This window comes from Culex pipiens, chromosome 2 (genome assembly GCF_016801865.2).
Source record: "Culex pipiens pallens isolate TS chromosome 2, TS_CPP_V2, whole genome shotgun sequence".
Taxonomy (NCBI): Eukaryota; Metazoa; Arthropoda; class Insecta; order Diptera; family Culicidae; genus Culex; species Culex pipiens.
This window is the reverse complement of record NC_068938.1, coordinates 25,264,313-25,279,036: the sequence shown is the minus strand read 5'-3', so window position 1 is coordinate 25,279,036 and position 14,724 is coordinate 25,264,313. Positions and strand designations below refer to the sequence as shown.

The following is a 14,724-nucleotide window of genomic DNA, read 5'->3' as shown; positions in this document are numbered from 1 at the left end:
TTGATTTTTTTTTTGGGTACAGTAAAATTATAAAGCAAAACTAATAAAGGGAAAGCAAATATGACAATTATCATACTCACAACGTGAACTGTTACAGCAATAAGCGAACGAACGAGGAAGTACGATGGCCAAACGATGGAAATTATACGCGAGGAGAAGGAACAAACAGTGGCGAAAGATACCTACACAAATTCGATTATAATTATATTATTATTATTGTAACAAGATAAAGCCCTATTATGATTATTTTATTAATTTTTTAGTTAAGGAACGTATTTTTTCAAAAATATAAACATGTTTTAATTGAAATACTCCAAATGATTTGTTTTCTTTTAATTTCATTATCACAATTTTCCTTTTTATTTCATCACCCCTTAATTTATAATTTTTCAGCATCGAACCAACTGCTTTCAAAGAGTTTCTCTTCAGAGCTGCACGCTGAAGCAGGTATTAGACTATGACAAACTCTCACTTTTTGACAGTTTGGCAGTTTACCTGCTCTGTTAGTTTGACTGCATTTGTTTGCAGAAACGTAAGCCTGCAGACATTTTGAGTTGTGCCAAACTGTCAAACACAAAAAAGTGCGAGCTCGCTTGTTTGTTTGCCATAGTCTAATACCTCCTTGATGGCAGTGTGCGGAAACAAAAATGTGATGGAAAAAGCCGAACGAAGATTTCGGAAGAACTAATAACGACTAGAATACTTAATCCGTATTTTAAAACAAGCCCCGACAATTACAAAATAAAATAAAAATACCTTAAAATCCTTAAAAGTAATAATACAGTATGAAAACTGCAAACGAAAACGTATGAAAATCAACTAATCTCCACAAGACAAAGTAAAACAGAACGATTATCGCGTTTATAGATTTAACCTTATATACTGAAAGTAACAATTAAGAACAACAAACTTAGTGACTGCAACCATAACTTACAATTAAGGAGAAAAACAAAAAAGTTTGAAAATTTGCTTCAATTTTGCACGAATGCCTTATGTAAATAGTGACAAAATTTAAAATTTGAACACCTAATACAACACAAAACAAGCCAGAACGAAACAAAAAAATCGCATCTAGAGGAAACCGTTTGCGCTATTTTAAACAAAACAAATAGAAGAGTTGTAGACAACCCATCAGTAACGAACACCAAAGCAATAGAGGCGAAACTTGACTCGCTAGCGTTAGAATTTGTTTCCAACCTTTCGTCATAGCGACTACAAATATACTTAGAAGAGCGCCGCCATAGATATTTGCTTCCGTTTTAAACAAACTAAAAACTAATCAGAACAGTTGAACAGAAAACACTCGCAAATATTTGTTTGATTATCGAGAAAGAAAAAAAGTAATTCAAGTTAAACCCAACAAAAATAATCTTGATTTGATCAAGTTTCGTAAACCTGCAATTCGTTACTCAACAAAACAAAAAAACACATCCAATTAAAAAAAGGTTCAAATGCAACATTTGACACTGATGGCGCGAAAAAAAAACTACGAATGGTGTGGACTAAAGTGCAGAAATTTAAAGGAAGGGAAAACGTTCAAGACAAGACATTATAGCAGTAGTGATATAAGGAAAAGGAAGAAAATATTATTATATATATTAAAAATATATATATTTGCTAAAAGTAGAACTTAACAATATTTTTTACGAATAAAACATCTTGAAATCAAAACGGTGTTGTTTTTTTAATTCAAAATAGTAGTTCAGACAAAAAATATGAAGTTCGGGTTTTTTTAAACTTAAAGTTTTCAAAGTCTAACTTTTTAACACACCTACTTACAGATATAAATACTCAGTAACTTGTTTGTTACGACACGGTACAATAAAAGGAGGGGTTCCAAAAGTGTCCAAACATGCTACGTCATTTGTAGATGGCACCACAAAGTATTGCTTTTTTCATTTTCAAACAAATTAAGAAACCTAATAATATTTTTATATACCTTTTTTATATTTAAAAAAAAAATCTAGAAACCTTGAATATTTAGATTTTTTTATTTTGCTTTAAAATTTTAATACATTTTTACATATGTTTTGGTTCTATTGATTTTTTACACTGATTTTCAGTAAAATCCGATATTTTTCAAGTTATAACTTAAATATTTTTTTCAAAAAAATAAGGCCTTTGCAAATTTTATTTCAAGTTTGTACTAAAAAATCCTTATGTGGTAGTATTTTGAAGAAATTTTAAGTTATTTTCTAAACTAAATTAACAAATTTATTCCCTTCTAAGCCTTAATTTAAAGGATGATTTTATGATAACCTTAAAAAACATGATTGAAAAGGACATGACATGATTATTTATTTCATAATACATATAATTTCACAAAAAATAACTCTATTGCATTCAATCGAAATTTCTCGACAATTTCTACGTGGTTTGTTTATGATTGACCCCAAATTCTTATAAAAAATCCTTAAATTCTAAAATTCTGGATTTAAATTTTTAAAAGGCTCTAGAATTAATCAACACATTAAAATAAAAAAAAATAGGTTAAAAAATTCAAAATTTGTATCCATAATCGAAACAATGTATCGAGGCTTATTCGGATAATTGTCTCTTTTGATTTTTAATGGTAGAATGTTGGATTCTTAACATTTTTAAATTTTTGAATTTTATAATTTCAGAAAATATAAAATTAACATTCATTTAAAATTTAAAAAAAAATCTAAAATTTAAAAATCTTAAGAATCTTAATAAAATATAAAATTTATACATTTGTTTCAATTATTCGAATAAACCACAATTATCCAAAGGTTTATAAGGGACATCAAATAATCGAATCTCTAACAAAACATATTGTTTTCGTATTTTTCTATTTATGTGATTTTAACATAAAATTCGAGTTCTGCGACCCATTTTGTATCAAATATGTATGAATTGTTGATTAAAAAATTACCAAATGCATTAAAAAAAATTATAAAAGTTTTGTATTTATTGAACATGATTAATGCATCCATCAACCCCTCGGACATTTCGGTTTGTTTTGGGTTTTTGACGTTTGTCTGCTTTTTAACTGGGCTACAGCCCAATTATCGAACGCCCAGTCAACGTTGCCAGATTATTTTGAGGGAAATCTGTATTTTCTTAAAAATAAATCTGTATTTTATCTGTATCTTGTCGAATTCGAAGCCATAGAAGACATTTTGAAATTTTTAACAACAGATTTAAGCTTTTTAATCATATTAAAGCATAAATTAATAACTAAATTGTTGAAACTTTCAAATATAACCGTTTTAAAAAAATCTGTATGTACAGATTTTTGGGATTTTTGGGATCGAAAAATCTGTAAAATACAGATTTATCTGTATATCTGGCATGGCTGCGCCCAGTTACCGAACAACTATACTGTATTTTACTATTTCTCAAGTGTTAGGTAAATTTTTCTCAAAATTCGAAGTGGGAAATAATAGCTATGAGTTTTTTTTTTTAAATATTTGCCTATTGTCAGGGAAATTGCGAAATAGTTGCAGTTGTCAAATATTGCTCCAGATTTTTATTTTTAGTTTAAGTTTTTTATTTATGAAATTTGTAATATTTTTTTGAATTTACAAAAATAGAATCTGTAAATTTTTTGGCTCTATAAAATAGTTTTTTTTTGCTTTTTTTTATTTCGAGAAATTACTATTAAGTGCAATAACACCACGTAAAGATTCAATGCAAGCCGCTCAACTTGTTTCCAACTTCTTCTTATTTTTAAAAACTGATTTAATTGCAGAAAAAAAAGAAAAAAATAGCAAAAAAAAGTCATCCACTTTAACGACCCCCGGGTCTTTTGTGGGCTCTGTTGCAAGTTTCTTCTCATTTCTAGGCGTCCGAAGGTTATGTGTGGTGAGTCACTCAAAACCTCTTTTACGCTACACTCAAAATCAGAAGTACCCCGCAAAAAGGGCTCTATCTACCCTTTTTCTGTCATCCCAAAGAAAAAAAACCCTTTTCTGATTTTGAGTGTAATAGACCGACGTTATACTTCCCCATCCGATAGAAGGCGTGGTCAGGCAAATCTCGTCTCGAAAAATGCCACCGGGTCCGTCTGGAATTGAACCCAAAAAAAAATAGCAAAGGCTGTTAAAATTGTTTTTAATAGGATTTTAAATATTTTTTAAAAGATTCGTTGTCCTGTTTCACCTTAACATTTTCGTCTGTCTTACAGCAAGTTCCCACTTTCAAACCGTTCCCCACCCACAAACCGCGCGGAAACTGAAACTCCACCCAAACGTCAAAAATTTGAATCATCGCCCAACAACACTGACGTTGTCTGTTTACTTTCGCGTTCGTACCTTTGTTTACATCAGCAGTTTCTCCGCCCTCACCCAACTCGCCGTTCCGTCCGACCGTTGCCGTCCCCTCTTCGTGATGTGTTGGTGGTGGTCGTCGTCTGAGGAAAAGCAGCAATAATTATTACGCTCTCGACATTATTTTCCCATAATCGCGTAATCAGCAAGCTGCTTTCCTTCTCGTCGGTTGTGTCGTCGCAGTCACGTACGCGGTTTTTCGATCGTAAATTTTTACGGGATTTGCGGAGAGTGGTCACTTTGCGTGGTTTGCACGGAACAAAACTGCCTTATTTTTAGTGCAAGGTTGCTAGGAAGGAAAAAGAAATCACACAAAATGCAACGCAGAAGAGTGCTGGGAAAGCGGATGCTGGGCGATTCCGGGGCCAGCGGCAGCAGTCCCAAGCGGAACCGCTCGGACCAGGAGGTGCCCGCGATGGACGAAGATTGTGGCGGACCGTCGACGCCCGCTGCTGGCGGTAGTTCCGCCTCGTTTCATAGCGGTGGCACGTCACGAAGACCCGGAAGAGAAATCCTCGCGCGAGTGCCACGGTCCGGAACGCTCGTCGAACGGAACCGCGTTCGGATGGCCGGACCGTACGTGATAGGCCACGAGCTGGGAACCAGTCCGGGCGTGCCCCAAACGCAGTACCTGGCCAGGTTGGAAAACACCAACGATTTCTACCTGCTGAAGGTGAGTCGAGCGAATCCTTACAAATTGCCAATTTTGCACATCAATTACAAACGAATTCCTCCCCCTATAAACACGCAGATTCTATCGTACGACCTCGATACGGAGATGGTCAACAAGGAAACCCAGCAGGGCAAGACGCTACTTCACACCGAGTACACCATTCTCTCGTTGCTAGCGGATTTGGACGGAATCATCCACCATCATGGGCTGTTTTGTGTAAGTTGACAACTACTTCATATTATTAAGCATATTTCATCAGCCAGCAACTAACCGGTAACTTCCGATCCAATGGGTGAAGGTCATTCTGTACAGAATTAAAGCAAGTGCTGCTGCGCACATAGCCCTAAACTATTGCATCAGACACGTGACGACGGTTTGTGTTGCTGCTGATAGGCGTACGTGCGCTTATCCATGCGTATTCTAATTCGATTTTCCTTGAATATTTTTTTTTGTTATTTAATTACTCGATTTCTGTTTGTTTGAGTAAAATTATCTTCTATTTATTGAAAATCTCAAAAAACTCCACTCGTTTATTTAAAATTTTCAACAATTTAACGCTCATTCTATATATCCAATATCTATTTCACCAAATTGTGAAATAATCTTCGCTGGTTCTTTTGATCTGTTTTTCTTTTGGTCCTTTTCTTTTACTCGATAGTCACACGAATAGTATGGACTTGGTAACGGGTTTTGGTTTACATTTGCTTTGTGCTGACTGAAATTTAAAGCAAGCTTACTTCAATTTGCTCCACGTTTGAATAAGACCGAAAGTTTTTTTCTTCCAACATGCAGGTTAGGGTGGTCCAAATCCGGGATTTGTCGGGGTTATCCAATGAAATCGCAGATTGGCCCATAACCAAGAAGAATACTCATTGCTCAAATATGAATTAATATTTCGAACAACCTTCGAATGCAGTAAATTTAAACAATTGATTTTTGTCAAGAATAAATGCAGAAACTTTAAAAAATTACAATAATTTATGAAAATTCAAGAAATAGCAATGCAATTTATGGAATGTAACCTAGAATGTAACCGTGTGTAATTTATCTGTTTTAAGTTAATGGTGCAGTTTGGTCCTAATTAATGCAATCTGTAATTCTGTAATTCTGTAATTTCGGAATACATTCGTCCGGCTTCAGCTGAAGATTCATGCTGTCCCATGTTGCATGTTCGAGTGTAGACCTACGGAAAACCTTGCCGCGAGGAGAGGTGAGTGAGAAGTACACGAACCACCTACGACATAATTCCTCGGGCGGCCCAGGTCAACTCGAAGTTACCCCAGGCTCCCCCAGTGCAGGACACATTGGGGGTAGAAAGCGGATAGATATTTCAGTGAATACAATAATTATGACAATATAGTTTCATATAATCCCTATTCCTTGATCTTACCTTTTGACACTATCAAACCTAGCAATATTACTATTGCATCTTACCATTCCCTTTTGATAGTGTCAACTTCAAACCTTCATCCATTGTGCTTGTGTTAATTACACATAATTTCCGCTATATTCTTCATGCGGAATCGTCGTCTACTTTCTTCGCCTTATTATCACTGAACCACGGCGCGATATTGTTCTCACATTTTTTGAGCTTCAACGACCGATTGTTATTCACGCACTTATAAAAATACTTGTTCTGTTTCGCGGCTTTGTGAAAAATACACGTGTGTTGGCTTATACAATGACTTTTTTGGTCATCGTATGCTCGCAAGGTACATGAAAGAGAAAAAGAGAAAAAATGGGATAAGTACAATGTAAAATAAAATCGAACATTGAATAACAGACTAACACATAAAGAAAGAATAAAGAAACCTTATTTTGCAACTAGACAGAACTACCAACTTGTAACGAGAAGTTTACAAGATAACAACTGAAGTTGTGAAATATGGGACAGGACAAACAAACTAGAATAGTTAATATATATAATAAAACAGATTGAACGTACCTTTAATCATATAAGTAACAGTTATGCCCAAATTTCTTACCATTTTTTTTCAACTGTTACATTTCTACAATAATGTATTGCGATTCCAAGTTTGAAGAATAGAGTAGTTAAAGTTTGTGAGGTAAGGGACAAGTTATAGCAATAGCAAAATAAATAGATGGATAGATTTTACTAAATTTTATCTTAAAATAATAGGAAAAATCTAGCCTGATTTGAAAATAGCCAATGCACCAATTGCAAACATACAGCATTTCACGCTCACACCGTATGGAGTAAGTGTGATAAACTATATGTCGACATTCGGCGCATCACTTTTTTCAAAATACAGGAAATGATAGAAGGAAGGCTCCATTATGTAGAGCGGAAGGCTTCTGCAACACTTAGAACTCAGAACAGGCATCCTCTGAAATAAGAGAGAAAGACAAATATTAAAATTGTGGTATTATCACTAAATCCTATCATCCTTTCACCCCCCAAGACATGGTCTATCCTTCGTGCCTTCGTGTCTTGGGTGATGGCGAATTCTACCTTCTTCAATGATCTTCGGACCACCTCCAACTAGAATTCACAACAGGACCTCCCTCGGCTCCAGTTTACAACATGACAGCGACGAGAACACAGCCGAATGGGAGTTGACAGTATCAAATGCATGCTATGCCCTTTGCTTTGCTGGATACTTACTAATAGCAAAGGGCGAGAGTCCTGCGACACTCAGCAATCATGTATACTGCCCATTTGCCACAGTTTGGTCCTAATTAATGCAATCATTAGAAAATTGATTTTAAAAAATAATGCTTTGTTTAAAAAAAACGTAAAAATCATTTTTTTTTTTTTGTTAAAACTTGTGACAATATTTTAAACTACTGAGCATTTCTCTACGAAATCGGTCTATTTTTTTCAAATTAAATTTTTGATTTTTTTTTTGTGCCTTCGGTATGTCCAAAGAAGCCATTTTGCATCATTAGTTTGTCCATATAATTTTCCATACAAAATTGGCAGCTGTCCAAACAAAAATGATACATGAAAATACAAAAATATGTTTCTTTTGAAGGATTTTTTTGATCGATTTGGTGTCTTCGGTAAAGTTTTAGGTATGGATAAGGACTACACTGAAAAAATATGATTCACGGTAAATTTTTTGGTAATTAAAAATTTCACGTTTTGTCAATAAACTTAATTTACAAAAAAACTCTATTTTTATTTTTTCTGATATGTTTTAGGGGACATCAAATGTCAACTTTTTAGAAATTTCCAGTACGTGCAAAAAATCTTTGACCGAGTTATGAATTTTTGAATCAATGCTGATCTTTAAAAAAAAAAATGAAATATTGGTCGCAAAAAAATTCAAATTAATTTTTCGATGTAAAATCGAATTTGCAATCAAAAAATACTTTTAGTGAAATTTTGATGAAGTTCACCATTTTCAATTTACAGCCATTTTGAGGTAACTTTTTTGAAAATAGTCACAGTTATTCATTTTTTTTTTAAATAAGTGCCCATGTTTGCACACTAATGATGTAAAATGGCTTCTTTGGGCATACCAAAGGCACCAAAAAAGTTTCAGCCGAATCAAAAAATACAAAAAAAAAATCAGACTAAATTTCATTCACATTGATTGAGTACGAGTTCGGGTATTTTTGGAAAAAAAATTAAACAATATTTTTAAAGCTGAGCACCAAAGCACCACGATCTCCCACCTGTGCTCAGATATTGCTCGATTCAACTCTACGCGGATGATGTACAACTGTACATTGGTCGACTGGGCCCATGCTCCCGAGAACTCATCAGGATGGTCAACGAGGATCTCGATAGGATTGCTGTTTGGTCGCAACGAAACCAGCTGTTTGTCAACCAAGCGAAGAGCAAAGCGCTGTTTGTGCAGGGTCGTCGTAGAAGCAAAGCGCAACTCGATCTGCTTCCTCGTATCACCATGAGCGGCCAAGCCATTGCATGGGTAGACAGTGCGAAAAATCTGGGTTTCATCTTCCAAGCGGACCTGCAATGGGACGGACTCATCCAGCAACAGTGTGGAAAAATCTATGGCAGCCTACGCACACTCCGAAGCTGCACATCCGCTGCTCCAGTCAGTACGCGTCTTAAGCTGTTCAAGTCGCTGATTCTGCCTCATTTTCTTTTCGGAGAGCTGCTACATGTCAACCCTAGTGCTGGTGCATTGGATCGGTTGCGTGTTGCGCTAAATTGCTGTGTTCGTTACGTTTACGGCCTCACCCGATATGATCATGTCAGTCACCTACAACGGAACCTGGTTGGTTGCCCTCTGGACAACCTGTACGCACACCGCTCGTGTCTATTCCTGCGCAAACTCCTCACCACGCGCTCCCCACCAGAACTCTACCAGAAGCTGCAGCAGTTCAGAGGCCGCCGCCTGTTGAATTTGATCATTCCCGCCAACAGAACTTTGACCTACTCCAGTTCCCTGTTCGTTCGAGGTGTGGTCAACTGGAACATGGTGCCAACGGAACTCAAACACGGGGTATCGCAAGCAACATTCAAAAGAAACTGTTTAGAGTTCTGGAACAGGGAGTAAACCAAACAAACGCCGGGAAACGAGAGCAGCTTAAGAGCAGCGCGCAGCGTGTAACCACTGTCGCGCCCGGAGGTCCCGGAGCCCCCCTAACCACAAGCTATAGGAAGAGTGGCATAGGGACAACCCTCCGGCTCCTCCGGGGTGCCTGGAAAACACGACACGCCAGCTGAAGAATCCACGGAGGTATCCGAGTGACCCGGGGCCCCCCTAACCACAAGTTACAAGAAGAGTGGAATAGGGACAACCCCCCGGGCGCTCGAGTCCCCTGGATGAGGTCGCATAAGGGGCAAACCCCCATCCCCTCGGATGAAGCATGGACTACGCATGGACAACTCAACTCACTACTCGCAACTCAAGAGAACACCGAGAAGAACGACATCAACCAAGGAAAACCGTTTAGTTAATAAGTGTAATATTAGTTAGCAAACACAGATGATACCGGAGGTAGCAATTGAAAAGGTGTAAACCTTACGCTACCAGATTAAATAAATAAATAAATAAATAAAATAAAGCACCATTGGGCATGAGGAGAACAAAATTTCTTGAAGGCTAGTTTTGTGACAAATAATTTTGAAACAGTCAGAACCAATGAAAAGCGACCCCGCATCCAGAAGGGCTTCGGTTTAAAAAAAAATGCCAACCAATTTTTGATCTTTAAAAAGCATTGGAAAGAAGAACTCTTAAAATTTTAGAAAATTGTAGGGTTGGAAGTTCTACTTGTTTTATGTGACTTTGCCAATGTTTTTGAAAATGTTTTTTTTTATGGGTTAACTTTGGCTCTGTTTTTTACTAACATTTCCTATATATTTTAAGTAAAAAGAAGTATTCAGTAATTTTTGTAGTGTCCCAAACTATGCCTCTACGCATTTTTTTAAGATTATAAAAATAATGGTGAAAGAGCGAACAGTGACTGTAAAAACATGAAAAAAAAGATAAGCTAAATGTAATGATAGGAGGTGGTAGAATGGGCCAAACACTAACAAAAATAAACTAAAAACGATAAATGCAAATCAATATACTGAAAATAAAACAAGAAAAACATAAATCAAGAGGAGTAAAGTTTTTCGTAGAACAAAAGTAGCTAAAAAAGACCTCCTGAACAAGGGAAACATAAAAATTCTCGGAAAAAATTTTGCCCAGTAGAGGGTTAATTGATTTTAAACTTGTTATAACATCAATTTTTCTATATTTTAGTTATTCTTGGCCTTGTATGGGAATATCAGAGAATTATTGAAAGTGAAAGAACAATGAATAAATTGTAAGAAAATGATGCTAGAGGTAGTACAAATCTCCTCTACCAATTTTACATAAACATTGGCCATGTAATCTTGTTTTTGTAAAGATAGAGTTTTTGCCGGTAAAGAAAAAAAAAGTTCCTTATATTCCTGGTGAAGCACTGCAATTTAAAATGTTTGCATGGATTCAATGTTTTTGGGTCAAAGTAAAGCTATTCTAAAGATATTGGACCAAAGTTTACCCATTTACTAGTTTTAAAACAGGTGGAAAGCTCTGGGCGTTAGCGGGTTAAATATTTTTTTTAAAAGGTCAAACAAATTTGTTTTTAGCCAAGGTTATAGCCATTTTCAAGTAGTTTTTTTTAAATCGCAGTTTTAATTTTTCAATAAAACGGGTATTTTCTTCACCGATTATAAAGGAATCCCGTAAGTTAAATCATGGAGCAACATTTGAAAAGGGCGCATAAGTATTTTGATAGCTGAAACTATGTTCCGATTCCGAGACAACAGGTCCATATTTAACAAAACCCGCAGTGTTAGAAGGTAGCTGGAGAAGCCAGCTATCGTTTAACACTTCTAGTTTTAATGAAAAAAAAAAATAACCTGAGAATGAGCAAAACAGTTCAAACGGTCAAAATGCTTATCCGCCCTTTTCTCGTGTTGCTCCAGAATTTCTAATCTAACCCTAGCGCAGCCATCCGTTCTTAAGCATCAAGGAGAATTTCGAGGCGATTAATTCCAACATCCTTCTTTTCTAAACGGCCAGGCCAACTGCGTAAAGTTAACCGCTAAGATGATTCGTTGAATTGGATTGATTTTGAGCATGAATGTTCAAACAGTTTTGAATCTTTTGGATGGAACACATGGGGATCCCCCGCTCACGTTGCTGTTTGTTGCTCCGGGATCCTCAGGGACTTAACTCCTCAAGTATTTCGTAAATTAATATTGATTAAAACATGTTTTTTTATTCCACAGGACTTCGCCCTCGAGGAGAAGCAAGTCGAACCCACGGACCAAGCCGTCGCCACCGGCCCCCAGTGGGTGTACACGGGGAAGGTCCGTCGCCGGTTGATCCTGGTGCTCGATTGCGTGCACTCGCACGAATTTTGCGAGCGCTCGTCGGCCTACGTGAACCTGCAAAAGTACGTCCAATCGCACCGCTTTCCGGAGATTGAAGCGCTGATGGTGTTTTACGAGATCGTCAAGGTGGTGGAGCAACTGCATCTGAGGAACGTGATCCATCGGGATTTGAAGCTGAACAACATTGTGCTGAACCGTCGGACGAACAAGATCGTGCTGACGAATTTCTTCCTGGCGAAGCACTTGAACAGCGAGGATGACAATCTTTGTGATCAACGTGGAAGTCCGGCTTATATTTCGCCGGATGTTCTCGGGGGGAAGCCGTACAAGGGAAAGCCTTCGGACGTGTGGGCGCTGGGAGTTATTCTGTTTACGATTGTTTATGGGAAGTTCCCGTTTCTGGATACCACTCCGGCAGCTTTGTTCAAGAAGATCCGCCAGGCGGATTATTCAATTCCATTGTGAGTTCTAGTTGTAGATACCTCGCTTATGGAGAAACTAATTATTTTTTAATAATTTCAGAGAAAGTAAGGCTAGTCCACTGACGATCAACCTGATCAAGTCCATGCTGACGTTGAACCCAACGGAACGTTACACTGCCTCCGAAGTACGGAAAGAGCTGGAGCGGACAATATCGCATCTGCGCGGACCTCGCATCGAGGTCGACCAGATCGTCCCGGAGGTGGAAGAGTTTGATGTACCCTCCCAGGAACGTCAAAAGTCCGCTGCGGCGAAAGGTCGTGAGACTACGAATAGCACGCCGACCTACCCGAGTCACGAGCTGTCCCGCGAGGCGTTCTCCAAACTGCTAGAGTCCGGGATTCATCGCCGCGAGCACGAGAGCTTCCTGCGGCCACGTTCGCTGGTCAATCGATCCGGGTCGAGCCGCAACAGTGCCCAGTTGATCCGTGGCTTTTCAACCGGATCGAATCGGGTCGCGGTGTTCGCCAACGGATCGCGGAATTCGCTCGGAAGCTCCGTCCCGATTCTTCGGAATCGCTCGCTTGGAAGCGTTACCGATCGAACAAGCTCGCGGCCGGAAATCGTGCAAGTTCGTATTGCTCCGTTGCAGGAGCCCAACCCGATCCCAACTACTCAACCGCAAGCAGTGGCGCAACCAGCAACCAATCAACCTTCTCCCCAACCACAATCTCAATCGCTGTTCGTCCACGTGGACACCGCCTCATTCGCGCACTTTGTCAACGCACAAGGATCGGCAAGGTTCGCCGGATCTTCCACCAACCCACCGCCAACGGCAGCCGCACTCGTAACGCAGCCAACCTTCCAGAACCCGGACATCCAAAGTTTGTTCTCCGCGATGAACGACCTGTTTGCGCGGGGTCGCATGCCGGCACCGCCGCCAACTCGCGAAGAGTCGCCCGACTTTCACGGAACCATCACGATCGAGATGGCGACGAAAATCGTGGCCTGGCTGCTGAACAACTTCCGCAACTTTGCCGTGGTGCGGGAGATCTTCGGAAGCACTTCGGGGAACAAGGTGAACAACGTGCTCGAGTTGTTGCGACGGTTCGGGGTGAATATGGATTCGGTTGGCGGGGGTGCGGTCATCCGGACTGAGCAGACGATCGATGTGCTGATGTTGATGACGTACTTGCTGCAGGTCGCCGGGATGAACAATAATTACTTTTTGAATTCGTACTGAAATATGAGTGAGTGAGTGAGTGAGAGTGGGTGAGTTGTGTAAGAGGGAAAGTGTGATATGAATATGCTGCTATCGTTTTATTGGTTAAGCTATTGCCGTTGTACTGTGTTGTAAGTTGAAGAATTAGCTAAATACAATCCTTTGAAAAATCATTTTGAAATGATGTTTGGTTTAGATACGAAAAATCAATCAATTAATTGTTGCACACTAAGGAAATATTTCGATCCTTGATAATAATGTGTCAAGGTAAGTTTCAATTGGTCGATTAAAGATTGAAATCATTCTATCTTTATTGCTCAATCTAAAACAAGTACAAAAGTCGAGACAATCTCGACATGTTCGAAACCTGTTTTGGAAAATTCAAGTTGTATATATTTTTTTGTTTTTGGACCCTTCAAACTTTTCTAAAAAATCAAGTAACAAAAAATGAAAATTTTGAAAAAAAAAAAGTTGGATGCATGGATTATAATATATCAATCAAACAAAAGAGCTTTAATTTGATATAAAGTTTAAAAAATAAGAAAAAACGTAAAACTTTAATATTTTTATATAGTATTTTTAATGATACCTTTAAAAGTAGCATATCTGTAATGATGTTTAAAACATTTTATGATACATACATTCTGTTAATACATTTTGAACATTAAGCATGAAATTTCAATGTTTGGTTGACTCTAAAAAACGCCCAAAAATTATAAAGTTTTAAAAATTTTAAAATTCACGGAATAATTTTTAAGAATTTAAATTTAACATTTCAAAAACAAAATATTTACAAAAAATATTTTATAAACTTAAAATAAATAAAAAAATTGAACTAGAAAAATTTAATATAGCTTCCAAAATTAGCAGCATTTAACCAAAATTAAAAGTTTCAACAATTTAAAATAACAATATTAAAATTAAAAAAAATAAAGTTAGTTTTGAAATGATTTCTTTATCGATTTTTTCCCTAAAAAAATATAACGTCAGAAACTAAAAAACTCCGGAAATTTCAAATAAAATCAAGATTGTTTTTTTTTATATTCAAGGCTGTTAAAAAATATATTAAAATATATAATTTAGTTATTAAAATTTTTATGACTAAAACCTTGAAAAATACAAATATTTGCAACAGCCCAACGAATTTAATAAAGTTTTAGCAATTCAAAATGCTTGAGACTTTTTTTTTTAATTTTCATAGAAGCTAAAAAAGTAGGGATAGAAAATTCTGAAATTTAAAAAAAAAAAGTCAGCAGCTTTTAAAAGCTTGATAAATGTTAAATATTTTAACAATTTGAATAAAATCCAT

General features: G+C 37.1%; 1 protein-coding gene across 1 annotated transcript; it reads left to right on the top strand.

Moving 5' to 3' along the window:
• Positions 1-4,279: 4,279 nt before the first annotated feature.
• Positions 4,280-13,586, top strand: LOC120414566 (serine/threonine-protein kinase 40-like). The gene is made up of 4 exons (XM_039575786.2): positions 4,280-4,965; positions 5,044-5,181; positions 11,669-12,234; positions 12,296-13,586. The coding sequence occupies exons 1-4, from the start codon at positions 4,609-4,611 to the stop codon at positions 13,434-13,436; spliced, it is 2,202 nt and encodes a 733-aa protein (XP_039431720.1). The 5' UTR covers positions 4,280-4,608; the 3' UTR covers positions 13,437-13,586.
• The last annotated feature ends 1,138 nt before the right edge of the window (positions 13,587-14,724 follow it).

Bases quoted from the DNA above. Each gene is read 5' to 3' on its own strand.
- LOC120414566 (XM_039575786.2), top strand. From the start codon at position 4,609: ATGCAACGCAGAAGAGTGCTGGGAAAGCGGATGCTGGGCGATTCCGGG. The intron at 4,966-5,043 runs GTGAGTCGAGCG...ATAAACACGCAG, and splicing joins ACGATTTCTACCTGCTGAAG to ATTCTATCGTACGACCTCGA. The intron at 5,182-11,668 runs GTAAGTTGACAA...TTTATTCCACAG, and splicing joins ACCATCATGGGCTGTTTTGT to GACTTCGCCCTCGAGGAGAA.